Source organism: Scyliorhinus canicula, chromosome 3 (assembly GCF_902713615.1).
Source record: "Scyliorhinus canicula chromosome 3, sScyCan1.1, whole genome shotgun sequence".
Taxonomy (NCBI): domain Eukaryota; kingdom Metazoa; phylum Chordata; class Chondrichthyes; order Carcharhiniformes; family Scyliorhinidae; genus Scyliorhinus; species Scyliorhinus canicula.
The window spans coordinates 43,777,067-43,803,738 of NC_052148.1; the positions used below are offsets into that span (position 1 = coordinate 43,777,067).

At 46.5% G+C, this 26,672-nt stretch overlaps 1 protein-coding gene across 1 annotated transcript in view; it reads right to left on the reverse strand.

The window, feature by feature from the left end:
* Window positions 1–7,682: 7,682 nt before the first annotated feature.
* LOC119963948 (lipoxygenase homology domain-containing protein 1-like) overlaps window positions 7,683–26,672 on the reverse strand; it is a 282,480-nt gene continuing 263,490 nt past the window's right edge. The window contains 6 exon segments of the mRNA XM_038793391.1: window positions 7,683–10,264; window positions 10,938–11,099; window positions 12,035–12,173; window positions 15,787–15,957; window positions 18,144–18,329; window positions 20,605–20,782. Of these exon segments, the coding sequence (XP_038649319.1) occupies window positions 9,784–10,264; window positions 10,938–11,099; window positions 12,035–12,173; window positions 15,787–15,957; window positions 18,144–18,329; window positions 20,605–20,782 (1,317 nt within the window). The 3' untranslated portion in view covers window positions 7,683–9,783.

The window sequence follows — 26,672 nt, forward strand, 5'->3', positions numbered from 1 at the left end:
TTGGACGTACTAGGGATCTGTGTTGAACCAGGAATCATAGTCTTGCCATGGTTATAACTTTCAGTTCAACAAAAATGCAGGTACAAGCTGAATTCAGTGCAGTCATAAGAACAATTAAAACATTGGACCTTAAAATGGGGCATTTGTTAGCTCATGGAGCAGGCAAGGAAGGAGAGCATTGTGATGTATTAATAGCAGCAACAGTGATGTCTTAGCTGTGTAGGAACTGTGAATATAGAGATTTTCACATTGAAGCCTCAAGACAAATTTAGTACACTCAAACAAGAATGGAAAATGCTGGAAAGAATCAGTTTGTAAATGGAAAATATGGGTTACCAGCCTTGGTTGAACCCTCCTTTAGAATGGAAAACAGCAGAATTTTCTGTTTTTGTTTCAGATTCTTAATATTTTCATCTCCATCTTTTAAAATCTTCCAACATTCCCAGCACTCGATAAGCAGCGTTTTACTTTCAGGGCGACCCTCCTTTCTTAACTAAAACCAGATCAAAAGCTTCCTCTTGAAAGAAGCTGTATGGATCTCGCAGGACATCTAAACAACCTGGCGGTCAAATACATCAACAAATTCTCTCTTGCTCATCAATTCACAGAGACTGACCGGTATTCAGACTGATCACACTGATTTCAAGATCTTGCAGACTTTTTGTGGGAATGTTAGAAACCAATGCCTTAGGTTTGTTTGCTATTTAATTGATGAACTTGAATAATCGTGTAATCATGTCGATCAAACAGTGATAACTTGTGGAGTGCATCAGGTCAGATGTTTTAGATATGTAACAAGCATAATTGATTACTAACGGCAGCTATTATAGAAGTGTATTTAATTTTAAACATTTTATTAATGAATTATAATTTATTTATTTCAATATATCACTAAAATTATTTAAAATCCTTATTTATGTCAGTCTTGTGATCTAATTTTCCTTATCTAAAGTATTTCACTACCTGAGCGCTGTTGCTTTGGTAAAATTAGCAGTGATGGAGTTGGCTGTGGGGAACTGTTTGGCGTGTTTGGTTTTGAGCGGTATAGAGCAGGGAGCACCCGTGCTGAGTAAGTTAGTCCTAGCTGAACGATATTCAATACTATGGTCAACTAGCTCATGAGAGGGAAAAGAAAATCCTCCCAGGGTCTCAGTTCCTGATCACTATGCAGTGACCGCCTGGTAGTTGAGCAAAGATAAGACTTAGATACCATTCACCCACATGTTGAATAGCTTGTGGCATCCACACATGAGTAATATCAGTTGCTTCATTAGTGGTGTCACCTTGGTTCAGTTGGTATCACTCTTCTTTAAGAAAGAAGGTTGTTGGTTCAAGCCTTGGAACAGGAGGACTTTCAGTAGAGCACAGTGATTTGAAAAAAATCCCTCTCTGCAATTAGTGTACAATCTTTTTGTATAATGGAGAGGCATGGCGGCACAGTGGTTTGCACGGCTGCTTCAGAGCACCAGGGACCCGGGCCTCAATTCCGGCCTCGGGTGACTGTCTGTTTGGAGTTTGCACATTCTCCCCGTGTCTGCCTGAGATTCCTCTGGGTTCTCTGGTTTCCTCCCATATCCAAAGAAGTGCAGGTTAGGTGGATTGGCTATGCGAACTTGACCCTTAGTGTCCAAAAGGTGGGCTACTGGGTTACGGCAATGGGGTGGGGGCGTGGGCCTAGGTAGGGTGCTCTTTCGAAGGGTCGGTGCAAATTCGATGGGCCAAATGACCTCCTTCTCCACTGTAGGGATTCTATGATTCTATGTATAAAATTATGATTATGAGTAGAAATGAAGAAACTTTCCCTCTTGTTGGAGGGATCATTGACATAGATTTAAACTAAGGGGCAGGAGGTTTAGAGGGGATGTGAGGAAAAGCCTTTTCACCCATAGGGTGGCAGGAGTCTGGAACTCACTGCTTGAAAGGATGGTGGAGGCAGTAATATTTAGGAAACATTTAGATGACATCGTGGCAAGGCTATGGGACAGGTGCTGGAAAATGAGATTAGAATACGTAGGTGGTTGTTTTTGACTGGCGCCGACATGATGGGCAGAAGGGCCTTTTCTGTGCTGTTGATGTCTATGACTCTATGACACTGAGTGCTGTAAGGAACATTGAAAAGTAGTGTGCCTGAGCTCTGGTCAAGAGGCCTGTTTGGTGTGAAAAAAATGTAGGTGTATCTCAGTAATCAAATATATATATAAGGTAAATATATAGAGTGTGGGTTTGTTTAGGGCAAATCATCAAGTTTATGAGATGTTAAATCATTTAAAAAAAATAAATTTGGAGTACCCTATTCTTTTTTTTCCAAATAAAGGGCAATTTAGTGTGGCCAATTCACCTACCCTGCACATCTTTTTAGGTTGTGGGGGTGAGACACACGCAGACACAGTGAGAATGTGCAAATTCCATACGGACAGTGTCCCAGGGCCGGGATCGAACCCAGGTCCTCAGCGCCGTGAGGCAGCAGTGCTAACCGCTGTGCCAGTGTGCCACCCCTGGAGATGTTGAATCATTGATGCACTGTGGATCATGCCAGTTCTTCACTGTTTAAGTGGAATGTTTGTCTTAGTGGGTTTGCACATGATCCTTCTTTACTGTGCCTGGCTGTGAATTCAGCTCAGATAGCTGGATCAACATCTGCTCTCCTGCAGCCGATTGCAAAGGCCTCTCATGAACTAGTTGACCATAGTATTGAATATCGATCAACTCGGACTGACTAACTCAGCATGGGTGCTCCCTGCTCTATACCGCTCAATACCAACACACCAAGCAGTTCCCCACACCCAGCTACGTCACTGCTAACTTGAGATTAGCTAATTGAGTTTGACATTGACTCAGCCTAGAGCACAAGTTCACAGCTCAGCAGTGCCCACAATTTAGCTTTGATTTGATAGGAAAACTAACAATCTCCTTCTCGGGATTGCTGAGGAAGGCTGGTGTGGGAATGGGAATATGGTGTGACAAGATATGGGGTTGGATTTTCAAAAGTGGTCAGGGTCTGGATCGGACGTGGATTGGGGGTGATCACTCCCTGCCATGATCCCAACCAGGAATGTGTCCATTAGAAAATACTGCCCTAACTTAGCACTATACTCTGGCTTAACAAGGTGACAGAATGGCTGGTGTGGGAGAAAGAACGTGTCACATTGGTGCGACACTGGTGTATTTCTGTGGGGTGGGACTGGCAGATGCTGGAGTAGAATAGATGGAGACTTGTTCTGGAGCTGCTGCACATGACCTGGGCAGAAGCGATGCAAACAGCAAAAGCTTAAGGTGAAAGGTTTTCCACCACCTGGCAGTGACGACTGTCCCTTTGATGAGGACCGCAACCGCTCCCTTGCCAACAAGAAAGTTGTTTGAGGGAAAGAAACTCATTCAGCATTGTTTACGATGATGAGGCTCCTTTAAGAAGCACAGACTGATGCACTGCTGCTTTGATGACATCACTAATGTACTTGTACTGCAGTGGTCATGGGAGCACATTTCTCATGATGAGAATCTGTGAGTGGACCACAGTGCTGGCTGCCCAATGCAATTCATAGCCATTTCATTAAGTGCCTGTCACTGCCACTGTTAGCTACTATGATAGTGTGTCTCCCATTTCTCCAGTGTTTTGTGTCAGAACACTTGTAACCTATAGAATATTTTATAGAAATAAATATTTATTATGAATAATAAGGCGATAGTGCATCAAAAAGATGTGTTGAAATAGGGATTATCGTGTAAAGTTTTAGGGTCACTGCCTGTGAATTTTGTACTGTATTTATTACTAATAAAAATGTAATATATAGTTGACAGGGCTCTGCTGTCTTATTTAATTCCTTATCCTTTCCATTGTGCAAGACGGGAGGAAAATGTTATGTGAGTGTTGACATGTGGTACAATAAGCTGGGAAACTTCCATTGCTGACATTGAGTACATCCACTTCACCAGATAGTAGGAGATGGGTAGAATCCCTCCCTCAAAGCCAGAAGCTGCGGGTTTGAGCCCCACCTCAGGACTGATGGCCAATGTGAGTACATTTGTGGTGCAGACAAGCAGTTTGCTTGTCAACCTGTAAATCCTTCCAGTGTGTCTTTTGGCAGGTAGTAAAAGTGGGAGAGTTCCCTGGTCAGCCAGAACCGTGTAGTTGTTGCAGGTGAACAGCCTCCCCATGTTAAAAGAAATGAAAATGAAATGAAAATCGCTTATTGTCACGAGTAGGCTTCAATTAAGTTACTGTGAAAAGCCCCTAGTCGCCACATTCCGGCGCCTGTTCGGGGAGGCTGGTACGGGAATTGAACCATGCTGCTGGCCTGCCTTGGTCTGCTTTCAAAGCCAGCGATTTAGCCCTGTGCTAAACCAGCCCCAGACTCCATGCTCCTGCTCTAGTACTTTTTCCCCATAGTCATGCAACTTTTCCCTTTTCAGACAATGATTCAATTCCTTCCTGAAGGCCTCGATTGAACCTGCCTCCACCAGAATCTCAGGCAGCGCATTCCCGATCCTAACTACTCGCTGTGTGGAAAAGATTTTCCTCATGTTGCCAATCACCTTAAAATCTGTGTCCTCTGGTTCTCGATCCTTCCACCAAACAGACATCTGCGGAAAGCAGTTGGCCAGGTTTAAAAAGACAGCAAGCTCAATGGTAACCAGATGCTGCGGCACCGTTATTTAATTTACATGTTGGGGGGGATTCTCCGCCCCGCCGTTGCACCCGTTTTCCCGTGCACCCTCCCCCTCCCCCACAGCCAGCAGCAGGATCCTCCGTACTGACCTGCCAGCCGGCCAATGGGGCTTTCCATTGTGAGCGCCCCCACACTGTTGGGAAATCTGCAGGCATGAGTGTGCTGTTGGCGAAGCAGAGGATCACGCTGATGGAAAATCCAGCTCGTTATTCCTGGGATTTAAAGTTGCTTGTGCTTTGCAAGGGAAATGCTGCTTTAAACTTCCAGCATAAAGTATGCACTAAACTCTGAAAATTACAGAGTACTTGAGTAAATTATGAATGCTGCAAATTATGGAATCCCGAGAGCGCAAGAGGCCATTTGGCCCATCGAGTCTGCACCGACCCTCCAAAGGAACAACCAATCTAGGCCCACTGCCCCGCCCTATCCTGGTCACACCACCTAACCTTTTGGACGCTAAGGGACAATCCACCTAACCGGCACATCTTTGGATGGTGGGGGAAACTGGAGCACCCAGAAGAAACCAATGCAGACACGGGGAGAACGTGTAAACTCCACACACAGTCACCCAAGGTCTCAATTGATCATGGGGAACCTAGCCCTGTGAGGCAGCACAGCTAACCACTGAGCCACCATGCTGCCTCTGAGTATTCTGGAGTTTATTCAGTTACCACTATCTGATTGGTTCTATAGATAAAACTCTCACTCCTGGTTAGTCATCTAGGCTGGTACCCCAGCACAAAACTGAGAGAATGCTGCAATTTGGAGGTGTTTTCCTAAGGAGAAGCCACTCTCGTGTTTAATTGGATCTGGAAATCCTGTGTCGTTATTTCAGGAAGAGCAGGAAATTTTCCTGGAGCCCCGTTCAACATTCCAACTCCAACAAAACCCCAAAACGAAAGACTCACACCAAGCAAATTACTGCAGATGCTGAAAATCTGCAATAAAAACAGGAAGTGCTGAAAATATTCAGCAGGTCAGCCAGCAGTTGTGGAGAGAGAAACAGAATTAATACTTCAAGTCAGCCAGCACTGGTCATCGATCTGATATGTTGGCCGGGATTCTCAGAGCCCATGTTGGGTCGGAAAATGGCTGGGGGCGCGTCCGAATCCAGCCACGGCCTCCGAAGCTGGGCCCCCAATTCTCCGGCGACTGGAGAATCGGTATCAATCGTGCCGGCACGGTCGCCGTGGCGCTGGTCGGGGGCCATTGAAAGCGGCCCCCGTGGCAATTCTGCACGCTCGATGGACTGAGTGCCCGCCGAATTACGCCGAGTCCCACCAGCATCGTTTGTGTATGGTCCTACCCGGTGGGACCTTGGCATTCTGGCTGCGGGCCCGTCCTGGTGTGGGGCGGGGGGAACCTACTCTGGGGGGGGGGGGGGGGGGGGCTCCATGGTGGCCAGGCCCGCGATCGGGGGCAACCGATTGGCAGGCGCGCTAATTCCTGTAGGGCTCCGCCTTGTTGCCCATGGGCCGGCGCAGAGACGGCAGTGGCGTGCATTTGCGGACCTGCGCCGGCCATGGTGCACGTGCGCGGACCCACAGCGGCCGTGGTGAGCCGGCTTTCGGCGCCGGAGCAGCGCACAGCACTCTGGTGTTGTTCTAGCCCCCCTGAGGACGGGGAGAATAACTGGGCCTGGGGGCCCATTGACGTCGGCGTCGCTAGCGCCGGTTTTGACACCGGCGTCAACATGTGGCCGGGATTCTGTTCCTCTCTTGCCAGTTCTGCTGAGTATTTCCAGCACTCCCTGTTTTCATGCCACAACAGCTGAACTGATCAATTATTTAATTGCCCTTTTCTAGTAAGTTGCTGTCACTGAATAATTTTTTCCCACGTAATCGTTGGGAAATGAGTTATAAATTTGCAAAGTTGTCTGAACTTTTGTGGACTTTAAAGTACTTTTTGCAGAACCTTTCCTCAGGCAACTAGATAGGTGAGATAAACATTGGACACGATGCACCTAGGTCTGGGGAAAAAAAGACTTCACCGATCATGGGATGGGGTTCTCCGGTTCCCCCAGCTGCGTGTTTCTCAGGAGCGTGCCGTTTGCTGGTGGCGGGAAGTCTCTGTCCCGCCGCTTGTCGATGGGATTCCCCATTGAGGCCTCCCCACGTCGCCGGGAAACCGGTGGGGTTGTGTTGCCGGCGGGAACAAAGAATCACAACAGCCAGAGAATTTCAGCCCGTAATAACCTTTTTGTTCAATGTTTTCTTGTGTTGGAAATTATAGTCTATGTCAGAGTTTCTATTTTCCAAGACAACCCCATTTTAACACTTGAAAGTTAACATCACCCAAGACGTCAAGAAAATTAAAACAGCAATCAATCTGCATCATAACATTTGGTACATACTTATTGTATTTGCATATAATTGGTCAACATGTAGTAGATTTTATGAATATGAAAATCTATGTTTTTCAAGTATTTTTGGAAAATTATTATTTTATGTACTCACCAGTCCACTATTTCACCTGAGTCAATCCAGCCCATGGACCTCGGCCAAGAAACATTGAGCATGCAGGTTCTTGAGATTGTTGTGTTAGAGTCCAGGTTATTCTCCTGTGTGATGGGGTTGGGCTCAGACAGACTGCAGTTCAGCAGTGTCAGTGTCGGTTCAAGATCAGGGCCTGGCTTTGAGACTCCGTGAAATGGCCATGGTCAGGATCCCAGGTCTCGGAGAGAGAAACCCGAGAGACAAGCAGGGTCTGCCACTGCTTGGGCCTCAGTTCTGGGTATGGGTCACAGTCTCAGAGAAGAGGCAGTTTGTGACCCTAGTCACTGTTGCTGTTTCCCCAATTGGAGTTGCAACCCACAGTTTGGGAACTGCTGTTCTCTGTACCTGTAAAAACGTAACCGCTCCCTCCTTTGATTACCATGAGTACTATTGCCAATGAGTTCTTGATGTAGGTGAGAGAGAGAGCAAGAATGAGCAGAACGTTTTATTTCAGCCTTCGCATAAGGGCAGGGAAAGATAGCCAAATATAGAGGAAAGGAGTAATATAAGCAAACAACAGTTATTAAAAAACAACAACTTAAAGTTGTCTTTATTATGGAATATCAAAGGTAAGACATATTTTTGTTTTTCTGCAACCTGCACAATAAACTTCATCCTCTTACTATGCCAGTCTAGACAGCGGGCAAGTCTGCAGCACTGATCTGATGATGCTGTATGTAGAACTAGGGTAGAACAGACTTCTTAACCTTGAGTGAATAAGTAACTGGTGATCAGTACTAAACCGAACCTAACCCAAGATGGTTGAAATGTTTTGCTGGTTGGTTATTCTTAAAGATGCAGTCCATTCAATCATGTTCACTGTGTCCCCAACCTTCCCTCCAGCTGTCACACAGCTCAGTGTAGCTCTGTGACTTTAATATAGGCTGGGTGATGTATGTGGCATATTTGCACCTTTGGTTTGAAGTGTTGCACGGATGTCATGCAGAGAGGAAAATCAAACCGGTTTGAATCACAAACCTGCAGCATTCCTGACATTTCAATTAATGGACAACAATTTGGTGCGGCCTTGGGATCTTGGGGTCCTCCCCGTTTGATTTTCCAGTCTTCCCAGGCAATGCACTTTACTCAGGCTGCAGTGACGAACCTCCCACCCCTATGTGTCAGTGATAATGTTCCATTGTTATGTTTGTTAATTATTTTCATTGTGGGTGTTTGCTCTCTAATAAAAAACACAGTTTCTATTTTCCCTGCTGTATTTTCAATTCCAGCCAAGTGCACTGTTGAGGTGCCAACCTTTCAATGTCTGTCAACACCATTTGGTTTCTGAGGCAATTCTTTTTGGATAATCGCAAGTGAACCATTTAGTAGTAAAGACACAGGCCACATCTCTTCACTCTAATGTCAGAATCATTCTATTGGATCCTGGACCCACATGTCTCAGGACCAGTTTTGATTGGCTTTCTGCCCACTTCACCCCTTGTTGCAACACAAAGCATTAATTGGCAAAATTACGATGCATGACCAGCACTTACAGATAAATCATAGAAAAGGCTGAAATTCTGTTTTTCTTTGTAGCTTCCCTGATTTCCTCGGAGGCACACTGACGGTAGACCCGGACAACTATGTTTCCCTAAGACTTCCTCCCTCCCCGTCCTATTGAGAGACAGGTGCCCGTGCTCAACATTACCCTCTGCTACATGCAGGCAGGGGTGGTATGGCGGGTTTGGGGAGGCGATCGGGGAGTAAGGCGAGATAATCGGGGGCTAGGGATGGGGAGTCATGAAGAAAAAGCACGTGCTTAAATTAACCATGAGGGTAACTGATATAGCCGCGTATCGACAGAGTAGATGTTTTATGGGATGACCTCGATGTTTGAATGCCCCCCCCCGATTCCTGGAGGTGGCTGTTGGATCTGTTAGAGCTGATGGTGAAAAAGGAGTAAGAAAATAGATTGGATTTTTTTGGAGGACGACTTGGATGAGGGAAACCTCGGTGTACAAGGTTATTTTCTTTCTCCACATTTTGAAAAGATTTAATGTTGGAAACAAAATCCAATTTTCTGGATGAGAAGTCAGTGGACCGCAACATTGGGATTCAACTCGCTGTCAGCTGCAATCAGCAATATAAACAGCATGATCTGCGATGAGCTGAGGACAGCAGAGACCCTGAGAAATGGCAGACTATAAATCCATGATGGATGAAATCAATGCAGGAGAGATAAGGCTGCTGCTCTCAGATTGCCTGGTCATGTGGAAACACCTATGTGTCTGACTTAATTAAGGATCATTGACCTATCACATACAGAAATTAAGAAACCTCCCCGCAACATACCCACCCATATCAAGCTAAATAACAGGATTGGTTTCCATCATTTGACATGATAATGCACATTGCCTCGGAGATGGCAAAGTCCTGTCACCCTGTTATCATGTGTACAATATCAATTGTGACTTCATAGCTTGAGCAGAGGTAGGACAATGGGCAAGAGTGAGTTTGGGCTCAGTTCTAATGTCCACCGTGTTGCATAGTCTGCTGGCATTTTCTCAAAGGTCATGTGTGAAAAGATACCACGAAGCATGTCACAGCAAGAATCAGCACCTTTTGAGGAAAGTGGGGGGGCGGGGGAAGCATTGGAAAGGAAAGAATGCTCTTGACACGAGTTAATATTTTGGGTACAGTTCTCTAAATATCTGCCCATCGCCCTTTTTCCTGTCCAGCCACTTGCCACACGGGAAGATGGTGGTCACTCCAGTCGCGGTGTTGGTGATCTCGACGCGCTCCAGCATCCAGCCAGCATTTGAGTTGCTGTTGTCATGCTCAATTTTCACCTTGTTCAACTCTCCCAGATCCAACATTTCGAGGATGAACCGGTCTGTGTTGCCACGCTCAAACAGATTCCGGAATTTGTGCTTCAGCCTGTGGATGCCTGAGTCACCATTAGTTCCATAAATAGTGATGGACACATTGGCATCGGTTCCAGCACCTTTCACATCTCCAGTAATGACGATAATCTCATATTTGACAGGCACTAAACTGCGTACTTTGCTGGCAAAGCTCTCCATGATCTTTGTGCACTCAAAGGCTTTGAACTCGTCTCTTTTCTGGCTCAGCTTTATTTTAGCATTACATTTGAAAATGTACCTGCAAAATAAAAAATAAGCATGCACTGTTTACACGGCTTCACAGTGACCCAGGGCTGGCAACACCATAACACAGAACCTCCGCTCACAATCAGCCAATCACTGTCAAGACGTCTTACTGATAGAGAAAGTGATTCTGGTTTATGATGATGGCCTCTCACCAACAGGGTCTCTTCCTAACAATAAAGGAGTTGCACTCTCCAACCACCCTGCTGAAATATCAGCCACATGAACCCTTCTGGAAAAGGAGCCCCCACATCAGATCCCCTTTAAGGATGCAACTTCCAAGGCAGTTGTCCAAATCTTCTGCCTTAACTTCAGCAGAAACCCTGGAAAAATGGTGCAAGCGGCGGCTGAAGAAAGTGGATTGTGCCTTCAAGGACTCGGCCCAGTCTCACATCGAAACGTTTAAATAGAGAATCACACCATGGACTCCTTTAGGGAACAATTTCAACCTCATGATCCCTTGCAAGCAATCTGCTGTGGTCAGTTTTGCGCCTACTTTGAGACTCTACAACTCAATTTCACTTTGGATCATTCCAGGAAGGAACAGTGGGTCGTGTCTGTTCCAGTGCGTCCAGTTTCCAGGACTGTAACTTAGTGCAAGTTAAAACCCTACGGCAGTGGTCAGCGTTTAGATTTGTTGTCCTACTCCATAATTGGATAATACTTACTTGTTGCCAAGCTCTTTTTCTGTAACAATAATCTCCTTAACATGCCATTCCACAGCATTCTTTGAGGTAAATTTCTTTCCATCTCGTGGGCAGTGGCCGACACAGATTGTTGCTATATCACCGACGTTCTTTGAAGAAAATTCAAATTTGTCCTTTGCCCCTCTAAACATAAAGAAAATGCAACTGCTTAATACAATCAATCAATTCTAAAGTTTTCCACTGGAAAAGAGCCAGAGCTACCATTCGAGTCATTTTTAAAAAGTTGAACGTTTCCTTCTTGTTTCCTCCATTAAATCATTTGCAAAAGGAGCAAATGTGATGTGCGAAAAAGGTTTTTCACACACTCAGGTTTGGAATGCTCCGCCTGGGTGTGGTGGAGGCTGGTTCAATTGAGGCATTCGAGAGGGCATTCGTGTTTCTATTCAAGTAATGAATGTGCAGGGGTAGGGGGCAAAGAGATGGGGAATGGGACTAAGTCACAAGGCTCATTTGGAGACACGATGTGGACACAATGGGCCAAATGGCCTCCTTCGGCACACACAGCAATTCTCTGGTATTCCATTCCTGTCCTTCTCCCTATTATGCCACTTCCTGTGTGACCTCCAACTCTAACATCTTTTCCCAGGACTTCAACACTGCGGGGTTTCTCAAATCTCTCTGTTCGCCCACCGTCACAATTTAACAAAAAAAATTTAGAGTACCCAATTCATTTTTTCCAATTAAGGAGCAATTTAGCGTGGCCAATCCACCTATCCTCCATATCTTTGGGCTGTGGGGTGAAACCCATGCAGACATGGGGCGAATATGAAAACTCCACACGGACAGTGTCCCAGAGCCAGGATTGAACCTGGGACTTCGGCACCGTGAAGCAGCAATGCTGTCCACTGCGCCACCGTGCTGCCCTCCACCTTCATAATTAACAACTCTTTAAAGTTCCAACCTTCTGTCACTTAGACGTTAGCTTCAAAATTTGTCTTCTCTTTTCTCCGGTTGTTTTCAGCCGTGGTTGTCTCCTATGCTGTGGGCTACACATCATATTAACTCTCAAGTAAAACCTCACTGTAATTATTATTGCCTTAAGGTATCGGTAAACCTACCTCAGGAACCTTTTTTTCTTGGAGGAGTTTTCCAGTACGAACTCTTTGGATTTTCCTTTCTTCCCTTCAAACAAAACCCAGACATTTTCCTTTGTCTCTGCATCGTCCCTATCGCTCGTCTCTGTGACGATTTCATAGCCTATGGGGTGGGAAGGAGAAAGTGATCTGATGAGTAATGTTCACTAAATGAGGGAACATCCCTCTTCAGCAGCCAGCCAGCCTGTGAGTTCTCCAACACTGCACTTGCTTGCATTATTAGCTGTGAAGCAGTTCTGCTGGGCTGGGAAGTTACAGGAGAATTCCTTGGCCGGAATTCTCCAGTCGTTGTGATTAACTTTTCCCGCCGGCAGTGCACCCACGCCTGTGGAGTTCCCGAGCATCAGGTGGTTACAATGGGAGATCCCATTGTCAAGCGGCAGGAAGATAGAATCTTGTCACCAGGAGCATTGTGCCATTGAGAAACACAATGGGGAACCAGAGAATCCCACCCCTTGTGTTTTCAATTCGAATGAAAGCTGTATCCGCAGTGCAGCCGCTAGTATGATACCTCCATAGAAACCACAGTTCTAGAACTGAAAAGACAATACGTAACAGGAGTACATCACCCTTGCTGAGGAATGCCCCTCGAGGTTGCTCTTAGTCCCATTCCAAAGAACAAAGAAAAGTACAGCACAGGAACAGGCCCGTTGGCCCTCCAAGCCTGCGCCGACCATGCTGCCCGTCTAAACAAAAATCTACACTTTCAGGGTCCGTATCCCTCTATTCCCATCCTATTCATGTATTTGTCAAGATGCCCCTTAAATGTCACTATCGTCCCTGCTTCCACCACCTCCTCCGGCAGCGAGTTCCAGACACCCACTACCCTCTGTGTAAAAAAACTGGCCTCGTACATATCCTCTAAATATTGCCCCTCGCACCTAAAACCTATGCTTCCTAGTAATTGACCCCTCTACCCTGGGCAAAAGTCTCTGATTATCCACTCTGTCTATGCCCCTTATAATTTTGTAGACCTCTATCAGGTCGGCCCTCAACCTCCGTCATCCAAGTGAGAACAAACCGAGTTTATTCAACCTCTCCTCATAACTAATGCCCTCCATACCAGGCAACATCCTGGTAAATCTATTCTGCACCCTCTCTAAAGCTTCCACATCCTTCTGGTACTGTGGCGACCAGAATTGAACACTATACTCCAAGTGTCGCCTAACTAAGGTTCTATACAGCTGCAACATGACTTGCCAATTCTTGTACACAATGCCCCGGCTAATGAAGGAAAGCATGCCGTATGCCTTCTTGACTACCTTCTCCACCTGTGTTGCCCCTTTCAGTGACCTGTACACCTAGATCTCTCCGACTGTCAATACTCTTGAAAGTTCTACCATTCACTGTATATTCCCTACCTATTTTAGACATTCCAAAATGCATTACCTCACATTTGTCCGGATTAAACTCCATCTGCCATTTCTCCGCCCAAGTCTCCAAATGATCTAAAATCCTGCTGTATCCTCTGACGGTCCTCATCGCTATCTGCAATTCCACCAACCGTTTCATTCACAAACTTACTAATCAGTGCAGAAGGAGGCCATTCGGCCCATCCAGTCTGCACCGACCCACTCAAGCCCTCACTTCCACCCTATCTCCGTATCCCAATAACCCCTCCTACCCTTTTTGGTCACTAAGGGTAATTTAACATGGCCAATCCACCTAACCTGCATGTCTTTGGACTGTGGGAGGAAACCGAAGCATCCGGAGGAAACCCACACAGACACGGGGAGAGCGTGCAGATTCTGCACAGACAGTGACCCAGCAGGGAATCGAACCTGGGACCCTGGCGCTGTGAAGCCACAGTGCTATCCACTTGTGCTACCGTGCTGCCCAGTTACATTTTCCTCTAAATCATTTATATATACTACAAACAGCAAAGGTCCCAGCACTGAACCCCGTGGAACACCACTAGTCACAGCCCTCCAATCAGAAAAGCACTCTTCCATTGCTACTCTCTGGATGATAGCCAGTTCTTATCCATCTTGCCAGCTCACCTCTGATCCCATGTGACTTCATCTTTTGTACCAGTCTGCCATGTGGGACCTTGTCAAAGGCCTTACTGAAGTCCATATAGACAACATCCACTGCCCTACCTGCATCAATCATCTTTGTGACCTCTTCGAAAAACTCTATCAAGTTAGTGAGACTTGGCTCGCCAGTGCAGGAAGAGATCGGGGCACCATTTCTCAGGGTCTCCGAGGCGACGCTGTTCGATCCTGGGTTCAGGGTAGATTCGGCGTAGCGTAGACATATTCATGTGAGACTAACTGCTCACTTGAATATGCAAATCTGAATCTCAACTTCAATGGACAGGATCCAGGTCTCGTTAGATCTCGCAAAGCGTGACGAGGCCGGCTTCACGTGAGATTTACCGACCTTGATGCGTCTCGGGTCAGGTGCGATGAAGTCTATAGATCGCGTCCCTGATCTCAGCATAGGAACAGGCCCCTCTGCCCTCCAAGCCTGCGCCAATCACGAGTCCTATCTAGACCAAACACCTGTGTCCTTCTATACCTTGTCTGTTAATGTACCTATCCAGGTAAGTCACTTCCAGGCCACCACCACCTGTGCAAAAAACTTCCCCCGCACATCTTCACTGAACCTTTCTCCCCCTCACCTTGAACTTGTGCCCCCTTGTAATTGTCATTTCTGCCCTGGGAAAAAGCCTCCAACTGTTCACCCAATCTATACCCCTCATAATTTTATAAACTTCTATCAGGTCGTCCCTCAGCCTCCTCTCTTGGGAGAACAATCCAAGTTTATTCAATCTCTCCTCATAGTTAATACACTCCGTACCAGGTAACATCCTGGTAAACATTTTCTGTACTCTCTCCAAAGCCTCCACATCCTTCTGGTAATGTGGTGACTAGAATTGGACACAGTATTCCAAATGTGGCCTAACCAATGTTCTACATAACTGTAACATAATTTTCAAGCTTTTATACTCGAAACCCCGTCCTATGAAGGCTAGCATGCTATATGCTTTCTTTACCACCATTTCCACTTGTGCTGCAACTTTTAAGGATCTATGGGCCCTGAGATCTTTCGACGTTGCTGATGGTCCTGCCATTTATTTTATAGCTCCCAGCTGAATTGGATCTACCAAAATGCATCACCTCGCATTTGCCTGGGTTAAATTCCATCTGACATTTCTCTGCCCAATTTTGCAGCCTATCTATAGCCTGTTGTATTCTCTGACAATCTTCATCACTATCTGCAACTCCTGCAATCGTAGTATCATCCGCAAACGTGCTAATCAGACCAGCTACGTTTTCTTCCAAGTCATTTATATATATGTTACAAACAGCAGAGGTCCCAGGACTGATCCCTGCGAAACACCTCTAGTTATAGACCTCCATTTGGAAAAACACCCTTCCACTGCTACCCTCTGTCTTCTATGGCCAAGCCAGTTCTGAATCCATCCAGCTAGTTCACCCCTGACCCCATGTTTTTTAATCTTTGACAACTGTCAAAAGTGAGCTTGATGGAGGCAATGAGACAGATTGAAACCCATTCCACCGGATTCACAAACCACAACAGCAACCCAGCACAGACTGGGTTTGAGCAGGAACCTCTGGTCACGAGACAGTCCATTTATCCAACAGAGGCAGGGGTGAGAGCTAGTCTGAAATGATGCTGGTTATAGGTGTTGCATCATTTTATTGTATCTAAAACCTCTTAAGTACAGGATGTTCATAATTCAAACGTACGTGTGCGGTCTGAAAGGTCCAAGAAGTCATTATTGGCGCAGGGAAGTTCACGAATGATCTGCCCGTCGTCCTCACTCTTGGCGAGCCAGCGGTCACAGGGGAATCGGAATGTTTCCTCCATGGCTTCATCCTTTACTTCAATATAATCTAAGTGCCAGCCAGCTCCCGGTCCTGTAGGGCAGATAATATTTGGATTTTTAATAGATAAAGCAGCACAGGCTGATTAGCATTTTCTCGCCTTGTCATTCTCATCCTTGCTGTGTGTATCTGGAGAAGCTCAGATCTCAGTGAGGTAGACTCTGGGGATATAAAACTGGGAAACGGAGAACCTTTGTTCTATCCTCTGGTTCTCGCCACAGAAAATGAAAAATTAAAATCACTTATTGCCACGAGTAGGCTTCAAATGAAATTACTGTGAAAAGCCCCTAGTCGCCACATTCCGGCGCCTGTTCGGGGAGGTTGGTACGGGAATTGAACCGTGCTGCTGGCCTGCCTTGGTCTACTGTAAAAGCCAGCGATTTAGCCCTGTGCTAAACCAGCCCCAGGTCAAGGGTGTGAGAGAGGTTGTGGGAGGGAATTGGATCCATTGAGCTCTAAAGTAGCTCTGATTTAAGGAAAAATGGGAGGCTATAATTATATATTGGAACAGTTGTTCTTTATTATGAAGCAAATATTGGGCTGATAGCAGTCTATATCTGACACAGTTCCATTGTTGCAAAAGCAAAATGTGTCTGGTGAGAAACACTATTCACCTTGTGAGGTATTCTTAATCTGGGGGCAGCATGGTAGCACAGTGGTTAGCACAGTTGCTTCACAGCTCTAGGGTCCCAGGTTCGGTTCCCAGCTTGGGCTATTGTCTGTGCAGAGTCTGCACGTTCTCCCCGTGACTGCGTGGGTTTCCTCCGGGTGCTCCGGTTTCCTCTCACAGTCCAAAGATGGGCAGGTTAGGTGGCTTCGTCGTGATAAATTGCCCTTCGTGTCCACAAAAAAGTTAGGTTAGGTGGGGTTACTGGGTTACGGGGAAAGGGTGGAGGCCTGGGCTTAAGGAAGCTGCTCTTTCCAAGGGCCGGTGCAGACATGATGGGCCCAATGGCCTCCTTCTGCACTGTAAATTCTATGATCTCTGTTGAGAGGAATGAAGGGATTCAATGACAGGAATCAGGGGAAAGCAGAGGTGAGTCATCCCAGGGTCCTTCATGGTCAAGAACACTTGCTGGAGCAGTGACTTGGTTTGGGGGTGACGGAGGGCACGGGCTTATTAAGTGTGTAAATCCAAAGGGAGGCCACCATGATAAAGGAGGAATTTGGGTAATGCTGCAGAGTGGACCTGGCTATAGCACCAGAAGATACAATGAAGCACCTTGAAGCACCCTCAGTGATTTTACTCAATGATGGGGACTAGGAGATGGAGGTTGGGCCAGTAGAGAGGGAGGAGACGGCCCCTCAGGAAAGTTATCACTGCTCCCTCACTGGCACCTCCCTCGTGGCATCCACTTGAAACAGTGGTAACATGAGTGGGAAAATAGCCCCAGTGTGCACAGGATTACAGCTAAAAATTCAAATACATTGCTGAGAGCCACCAATAACCGCACACCTCTGGATGTTTCTCTTACTACGAGATTGTTAAACCCCCAAAACGAAGAGATTCAAGTCACATTCAGTGGAGGCCAATGGCTTCACCACCCTGTGACATGGATAGGCATTATGGGATGTGGGTGTTCAGCTCCAACCAAGGCCAAGGGTTGGCTATTCACTTTCCCAATGCTGGGGGAAGTGGACATAAGTAGAGCTCAAGTCCTTCCTCATAATAACAGAATGGACATCAATTGAACTCGCTACCTGTCATGTGGGGAAAAATAAATTAGAAAACTCAAGGACAAATAAACACCAAAGGATCCACTGGTAGCTTAGCTCGCACTTTAGAGAAACCACTACATTTTGAAGGCCACTAATTATCTTACCATCAAAATTCTTTCAGGTAAAATATCATCCTTTGAGTAAAGACATTCTTTTCAATATCTCTCTTGGGTTGACTTTTCACTGATCTAAATTTATTGAGGTAAATTTTCAATGATTTATGCCTTTTACACAGTAGATCAATTATTAGAAATTTGCATATTCACAGCATCCTATTTTCCCATCTAAGAGTCAGGGTAAATGCTTGTAAAATGATTTTACAATAAGTTGCCAGATTCATGCCAGGCCATTATGTCAGCACAGGGTCTCGGAAAGCCTCACCCATATTTTGTTCCTACTTTCCTGACATGGAGAGTAACAAGAAAGCCAAAATAGTGAAGAAATAAAGGAGCAAAATCAATGAGAAGACTTTTTCATCGCATTCACAGCATTAAACGTACCTTTGTTGTCATGCCATACCCGGACTTTAGCCAGATCCCCCAGGCTCAACATGTCTGCGAACTTGAAAATGTCTGTGGATTTCCGTTCAAACTTGTTGGAATTGTTAGAGTGCTTCAGTGCCAGGCTGCCGGTGTCACCATGCTCTCCGAAAATGATGAGGGATACATTGGCATCAGTTCCAGCCCCTGGGTTCACCAAATAGAAACATAGTATAAATATTCCCTGTTCCTGTCAACTGAGTGCTTACAGGTTCAATTCTTGTACGCCTGAGGTTAGTCATGAAGGTCCCGCCTTCTCAACCTTGCCCCTCGCCTGAGATGTGGTGATTCTCAGGTTAAATCACCACCAATCAGCTCTCCCCTTCGAAGTCTATAGTCATCTGGGACTGGGGAGGCTTTACATACAGGACTGTCCTTTGCTGTGGGATGAGGACTGCATGGCACAGATATAAATGATGTGGAGATGTCGGCATTGGACAGAGCAGTGAAGGAGCAGTGCTCCGAAAGCTAGTGTTTGAAACAAACCTGTTGGACTTTAACCTGGTGCTGTAAGACAGGATATAAAGTAAGTGGTAAAAGAAGCAAAAGCGACATGAGAAAAAACTCTCACGCAGTGAGTGGTTAGGGTGGTGGCCGGTTCAAATGAGGCGCTCGAAAAGGAATTGGACTGTTACCTGCAAAGGAAGAATGTGCAGGGCTAAGGGGAGCAGGGCCAGGAATAGCACTGAGTGAATTGCTCATTCGGAGAGCTGATGCAGATTTAATGGGCTGAATAGTCTTCTCCGCTGTGACAATTCTGTGGTTCTGTGACTTTCACAAATGAGATATGAAATTATGAAATTACCTTTAAGTTGGCTTACAAACATGATGATGTATCTATGGTTGTTTCATCATATGTTTGGGAACCAACAAAAACAATAAGAATCCACCTTTACATAAGGTTATTCAGCACATAGAATATCAGTCCCATCATTCCAATTATGTGAAACTCACTTGATAAGAAGGAAATTTAGGAAACAGAATTTCCCTGGAAATAGTGGCCCACCATTGTTAAAAGCTGCTGTATGCAGCACCATGGAGGAGAGGTAATGCAGAACCATGTCACCAATCCGATGGATTACTCAAGTCAGCGATCTTGTGTGGGAAAGTCCTCAGCAGCAACAGAAAAAGGATTGGCGGGGGGGGCGATGATTTTTATTGGTCAAAACAAAATGAGTACATGATTACTTAATACATGCATGTATTCTGCATTTGCTTAAGGACCCATAAACCATTCTCAACAGCTCCAGCATTTTGTTCATCAGCTCCATAAAAGGCAAACAATCCACAAGTTAAAAAAATTGGGAAGGCACCAGTTCCAGAGTTATTTAATGGAATTATCAGCTTCTCAGGTAAAATTCCACACCAGGGCCACAGACAGCAGGCAGGAATGAGGGGGGAGGGCAATAGGGAGGGGGGAAAAACCAGAGGAAACAGCAAGTGAGAGACCAACATGGGGATCGGGGATTCAACACTAAGCCACGAGAAAAAGACAAACACTAAACAAACCACCAAGGTGAAAGAAAGGGCTTAGGATAAGATCCGGAAATAGCAAAGAGAGGAAATAGGGGAAGGGCAGGTGTTGCGGAGGGGGGGGGGGGGGGGGGGGCAACAAAAAGGTACAACATGTAAACTATTACCGTCTGTTTCTTTGTGTGCACAGTGTAAAAATGTAAACTTTAATTAAAATATTTTTTCAAAAATCCACAATGTAGAGTGTTTCTCTACATTGTGGATGTCATTTTTCACCATTAGTGTGCTGTGTTGGCTTTTTCATTTTGCTGTGTTCTTTGTTGGAGGTGACATTAAACTTTCCAAAATATTACCCAGCTGAGTCTAACCCAGGAACTTTGATTGGCGGGTCATTGCGACTGGCGCGGTGGTGTGTGTCAGCAGAAGTGGGCAAGTGTTCAGAGACCTGCAGCTGCACAGCAAGGAGCCAGAAGGTTAATAATAATAATAATCGCTTATTGTCACAAGTAGGCTTCAATGAAGTTATGTGAAAAGCCCCTAGTCGCCACATTTGGTGCCTGTTCGCGGAGGCCGGCACGGGAATTGAACCCGCGCTGGTGGCCTTGTTCTGCCTTACAAGCCAGCTGTTTAGCCCACTGTGCTAAACCAGCCCCTAAGGATGGAGCCTTTTGGTGGCGATACCCCACTAAAGTGTACCAAGTAATTTATACTTACAGTGCAGCTGGGAGCAGTGTGCCAGGAAAGCTCTATATTTTATTGACTTCAGTTTTACACCTTGCCACTGTGGGATTTGAACTCACAGTCTCTTGAGTTGAAAGTTTACATGTCTTATACAGATACCCAGGAGTGAGTTACAGGCATTTAATGGTTTCTTACACCTTATGGCAAAACTGAGCTAACTGGTGACCACCAAATGTTTAATGCCGAAATGCAACAGACTCTTACCAACCTGACATGTCACTGGTCTTTACAGTGATGATGTAGGTTGTTTTCTCCACCATCTCTTCATCGTCGATCACCGCAGCCAGCTCACAGATGGTTGACCTCTTGGTGCCCCGTGTCTTTGAGAGCCAGTCATTGTAGGTAAATGTGGTGACTTCCATGGTGGACTGATTCAGCATGATAACCTAAAAGGTGAAAAAAAAACATGCATCTGGACTGAAAATAAATCAGGGTAGGCATTCCTTCCAGGTTCATTGAGGACATTATCATTACTTAACCACAAACCCTCTTTTCACCACTTACAGATCCTACAATCTAATTTCCACTCTTCCACTGCTTCAAGAAAGGTCAGCAATGCACTTACGCCCTTAGGAAAGTGGACACTCTGCCTCTCGGGAATTCTCTGCTGCCTTTTACAGCTGGGGTTGACTTTGGCAAGACGGGAGGGGCCCACCGATGGAAAGGTCCAGAAAGCCCCGCCCTTAATGTTCTTTCTTTGTTTACACCTGTGTCAACACAATCACTACATCTCCTCAAGTATGCCGAAGAAATCACTTCCAATCTGTAGTGGGATTCCATTGCTGGCCCCTAAAAGTTAATAATTTAAATACAATGCTCATTTGGCCCCATTCGGGGAAAACAGCAGCAGCCAGAGCAGTGGCATCACGGCTGGCTCTGATGTTCAGAAGGGAGGGTCAAAGCGCAAAAGAGCAATAGTCATAGGGGACTCTATAGTCAGGGGCACAGACAGGCGCTTCTGTGGACGTGAAAGAGACTCCAGGATGGTATGTTGCCTCCCTGGTGCCAGGGTCCAGGATGTCTCCGAACGTGTAGCGGGCATCCTGAAGGGGGAGGGCAAACAGGCAGGGGTCATTGTACATATTGGCACTAACGACATAGGCAGGAAGGGGCATGATGTCCTGCAGCAGGAGTTCAGGGAGCTAGGCAGGACCTCTAGGGTTGTAATCTCAGGATTACTCCCTGTGCCACGTGCCAGTGAGGCTAGAAATAGGAAGATAGAGCGGCTAAACACATGGCTAAACAGCTGGTGTAGGAGGGTTTCCGTTATCTGGACCACTGGGAGCTTTTCTGGGGCAGGTGTGACCTGTATAAGAAGGACGAGTTGCATCTAAACGGGAGAGGCATAAATATCCTGGCCGCGAGGTTTGCTAGTGTCACACGGGAGGGTTTAAACTAGTATGGCAGGGGGGTGGGTACCAGAGCAATAGGTCAGAAGGTGAAACCATTGAGGGAGAACTAGGGAATAGGGCCAGTATGGCTCTGAGGAAGAGCAGACAGGGAGATGTTGCTGAAAACAGCAGGACTGGTGGCCTGAAGTGCATATGTTTTAATGCAAGAAGTATTACGGGTAAGGCAGATGAACTTAGAGCTTGGATTAGTACTTGGAACTATGATGTTGTTGCCATTCCAGAGACCTGGTTGAGGGAAGGCCAGGATTGACAGCTAAACGTTCCAGGATTTAGATGTTTCAGGCGGGATAGAGGGGGATGTAAAAGGGGTGGCGGAGTTGCGCTACTGATTAGGGAGAATATCACAGCTGTACTACGGGAGGACACCTCAGAGGGCAGCGAGGCTATATGGGTAGAGATCAGGAATAAGAAGGGTGCAGTCACAATGTTGGGGGTTTACTATAGGCCTCCCAACAGCCAGCGGGAGATAGAGGAGCAGATAGGTAGACAGATTTTGGAAAAGAGTAAAAACAGCAGGGTTGTTGTGATGGGAGACTTCAACTTCCCCAATATTGACTGGGACTCACTTAGTGCTAGGGGCTTAGACGGGGAAGAGTTTGTAAGGAGCATCCAGGAGGGCTTCTTAAAACAATATGTAGACAGTCCAACTAGGGAAAGGGCTGTACTGGACCTGGTATTGGGGAATGAGCTCGGCCAGGTGGTAGAAGTTTCAGTAGGGGAGCATTTCGGGAACAGTGACCACAATTCAGTAAGTTTTAAAGTGCTGGTGGACAAGGATAAGCGTGGTCCTGGGGTGAATGTGCTAAATTGGGGGAAGGCTAATTATAACAATACTAGGCGGGAACTGAAGAACCTAGATTGGGGGAGGATGTTTGAGGTAAATCAACATCTGACAAGTGGGAGGCTTTCAAGTGTCAGTTGAAAGGAATTCAGGACTGGCATGTTTCTGTGAGGAAGAAGGATAAATACGGCAAATTTCAGGAACCTTGGATAATGAGAGATATTGTAGGCCTCGTCAAAAAGAAAAAGGAGGCATTTGTCAGGGCTAGAAAGCTGGGAACAGACGAAGCCTGTGTGGAATATAAGGAAAGTAGGAAGGAACGTAAGCAAGGAGTCAGGAGGGTGAGAAGGGGTCACGAAAAGTAATTGGCAAATAGGGTTAAGGAAAATCCCAAGGCTTTTTACATGTACATAAAAAGCAAGAGGGTAGCCAGGGAAAGGGTTGGCCCACTGAAGGATAGGCAAGGGAATCTATGTGTGGAGCCAGAGGAAATGGGCGAGGTACTAAATGAATACTTTGCATCTATATTCACCAAAGAGAAAGAATTGGATGTTGAGTCTGGAGAAGAGTGTGTAGATAGCCTGGGTCACATTGAGAACCAAAAAGATGAGGTGTTGGGCGCCTTGAAAAATATTAAGGTAGATAAGTCCCCAGGGCCTGATGGGATCTTATGGATTAATCCAGACAAATGTGAGGTAATGCATTTTGGAAGGTCTAATTCAGGTAGGGCATATACAGTGAATAGTAGAACTCTAAAGAGTATTGAAAGTCAGAGAGATCTATGTGTACAGGACCACAGGTCACTGAAAGGGGCAACACAGGTGGAGAAGGTAGTCAAGAAGGCATACGGCATGCTTGCCTTCATTGGCTGGGGCACAGCATGGTAGCATGGTGGTTAGCGTAAATGCTTCACAGCTCCAGGGTCCCAGGTTCGGTTCCCGGTTGAGTCACTGTCCGTGCGGAGTCTGCACGTCCTCCCCGTGTGTGCGTGGGTTTCCTCCGGGTGCTCCGGTTTCCTCCCACAGTCCAAAGATGTGCGGGTTAGGTGGATTGGCCGTGCTAAATTGCCCGTAGTATCCTAAAAAGTAAGGTTAAGGGGGGGTTGTTTGGGTTACGGGTATAGGGTGGATACGTGGGTTTGAGTAGGGTGATCATTGCTCGGCACAACATCGAGGGCCGAAGGGCCTGTTCTGTGCTGTACTGTTCTATGTTCTATGTTCTAATTGGCAAGTCATGTTGCGGCTGTTTAGAACCTTAGTTAGGCCACACTTGGAGTATAGTGTTCAATTCTGGTCGCCACACTACCAGAAGGATGTGGAGGAATTAGAGAGGGTGCAGAAGAGATTTACCAGGATGTTGCCTGGTATGGAGGGCATTGGCTATGAGGAGCGGTTGAATAAACCCGGTTTGTTCTCACTGGAACGACGGAGGTTGAGGGGCGACTTGATAGAGGTCTACAAAATTATGAGGGGCGTAGACAGAGTGGATCGTCAGAGGCTTTTCCCCAGGGTAGAGGGGTCAATTACTAGGGGGCATAGGTTTAAGGTGCGAGAGGCAAGGTTTAGAGTAGATGTACGAGGCAAGTATTTTACACAGAGGGTAGTGGTTGCCTGGAACTCGCTGCCGGAGGAGGTGGTGGAAACAGGGACGATAGTGACATTTAAGGGGCATCTTGATAAATACATGAATAGGATGGGAATAGAGGGATACGGACCCAGGAAGTGTAGAAGATTGTAGTTTAGTCGGGCAGCATGATCGGCACGGGCTTGGAGGGCCCAAGGGCCTGTTCCTGTGCTGTACTTTTCTTTGTTCTTTGTTCTTCTGTTCCTTGGCAGAATTGTGTCAGCCAAGCCAGGGCGGCTATGAAGGGGCATTTATGAAATTTACATTCAAGATTGTCCACCTGATGTGTTTATGCCTCAGAGTGATCTTGCGAGGGACGGGATCATAATGGCAAATAAGGGCAGAATGGCCATGCCACTGGGATCTTCCTGATGGCGGCTGTACCCCCCCCAAATCTGGTCGGGACCTGTATATTGTCCTGAACCGCGAAAATCGTGTCACCCTCCACATGATTTCAAACTCCACCCACTCTACCTCTCCACAGGACGGGCATCGTGGACGGGTGGCAGCCATTTTGTTTCTTGCGGCACTGGGTGGCACTCCTCCGTGCGACACTCGCCGCGCTGACGGCGGCTGCCGCCACTGCCTCCCAGGCGGTACTGGATGCCCTGTGGGTGACCTGTCGCCCCCTTGCGGAGCTGATCTGTGCGGTGGCATGGCTGCATGCTCTCTGGGGTTTGATCTGTGGGAATGGTTTAAGAGCTGCCCCCCCCCCCCCCCCGTTTGCGGGGTGCTGCCGGGCAAGGTCCAGGTAAATCAGCTGGCGGGACAGTTAGTTCCGACGTGAAGTCCGTGGGGCATCATTACTGACCCTAATTGACGTTAGATACCGGGAGTGGTCTCGCCGGGTCGGGAAGCACCCGGCAATTCCTGCTCGGTACCACACATAGAAACTTTTCCGTTAGATTGCGCCCTAAGTCTATTCAATTTTTTCCAATCAGAAATCCTACTTGCAATGACTTTCCATGTAACTTTGGATCATAATCTACGTTCCACGATTTCTCCTCTTCACCATCCGAGGAGGTCTTTCAATCAGTTCCCACTCTATAGTAGCCTTGTTTGTCTGCCTTTGAAAACCTCTTTTATAAAGAACCTGACGGTTTAGGAATAGACTCAGCACTAAAACCCTTTTTGTTTTCGTGGCCTGTGTCGTTGCCCGGGCACACAGAGGGGGAACAGCCCCTCTTCACAATGTTCGGGGTGCCTCAGCATTGTACCACACCGTAACTTCAGGACAGAAGCTTTTTCTCTTCAAGAATCATTTTAACCTCTTATTGTGATGCAGTTTGACAAGTACTGATTGTGCTGTGGTAACTTGTCCAAGTCACCATTGTTTATCTATAAGGCTTGACAGGGATTGTCAACTGGCTGCATGTAAACTTTTCCCCATTTGATTTGTATGGTTGTCCACTTCCTCAGTTTGCAGCACCGTGATCAGAATGAGCTGAGATTTGCCAGCCTAATCCAATATGCTGGAATTGCAGTACCCAAACTGCTATGGCCGCAATTAAAAGGGATCAAACCTGGAATTTCCTGATCTATAAAGAAGCCTTAAAGTGTTTTTCAAAAGTTACGGTAAGCAGTAATGGTTATATATTAAACATTACCCACCCATCTGCTTTTGCTACACTTTATCGTGCTGAGCACAGCATCAGCAGACATTGACTCATATTGAACTCAGCAAACCCAACTTTCACATCTGCAAATCTCAGAAACCAAATCTGTTGTCACCAACCCATTCTCAGAAATGTCCCCTGACCCATTCCTTCCTCCAGAATTATCTGATCACCCCCATTGAGGACCTCAAATGCCATTGTCTCCTGCCAGCTCCATGAAATCTATCCCAAAATTCCGTGTTCAAATCCATTCAGTCCATCGTGCTCATAGCATCCTGGTCAGAGTTAATGTCAGTCATTGACTGTGATTGTGGCCGTGGTAGAACTCAAGGCATGGGAGCACAAGTACAGGAGTAGGCCAATCAGCCATGTTTTCCTATTCAATTAGGACATGGGATTTTCACCGACGCCCCCCCCCCCCCCCCCCCCCCCCCCCCAGCCCCCCGGCCCGCCTACAGTGTGTTTTAGAGCAATGGAGGCGGCCTGCCATTGGCCAAAAGCGGAATCTTCTGGTCCCGCCCCTGTTAACAAGGTTTCCCATTGTTCACCCCCTCCACCGCTGGGAACAGCTGGTAAATCCCGCCCACGATCTTAACTCCATCCACCTGCCTTAATAACCCTTAATACCTCGGCTGAACAAAAATCTGGCACTCTGTTTTGAAAATTTCAATTGACCTCAATAACTGGAGTTGTCGATCTTCACTGTCCTTTGGGTGAATAGGGTCTTCCTGATGTCACTCCTGAATGGCCTCGCTCCAATTAAAAAAATTATGCTCATTTGTTCTCAACTTTCCTACCAGAGGAAATAGTGGACAGGATTCTTGTCCGCATTTTTATTGGTGGT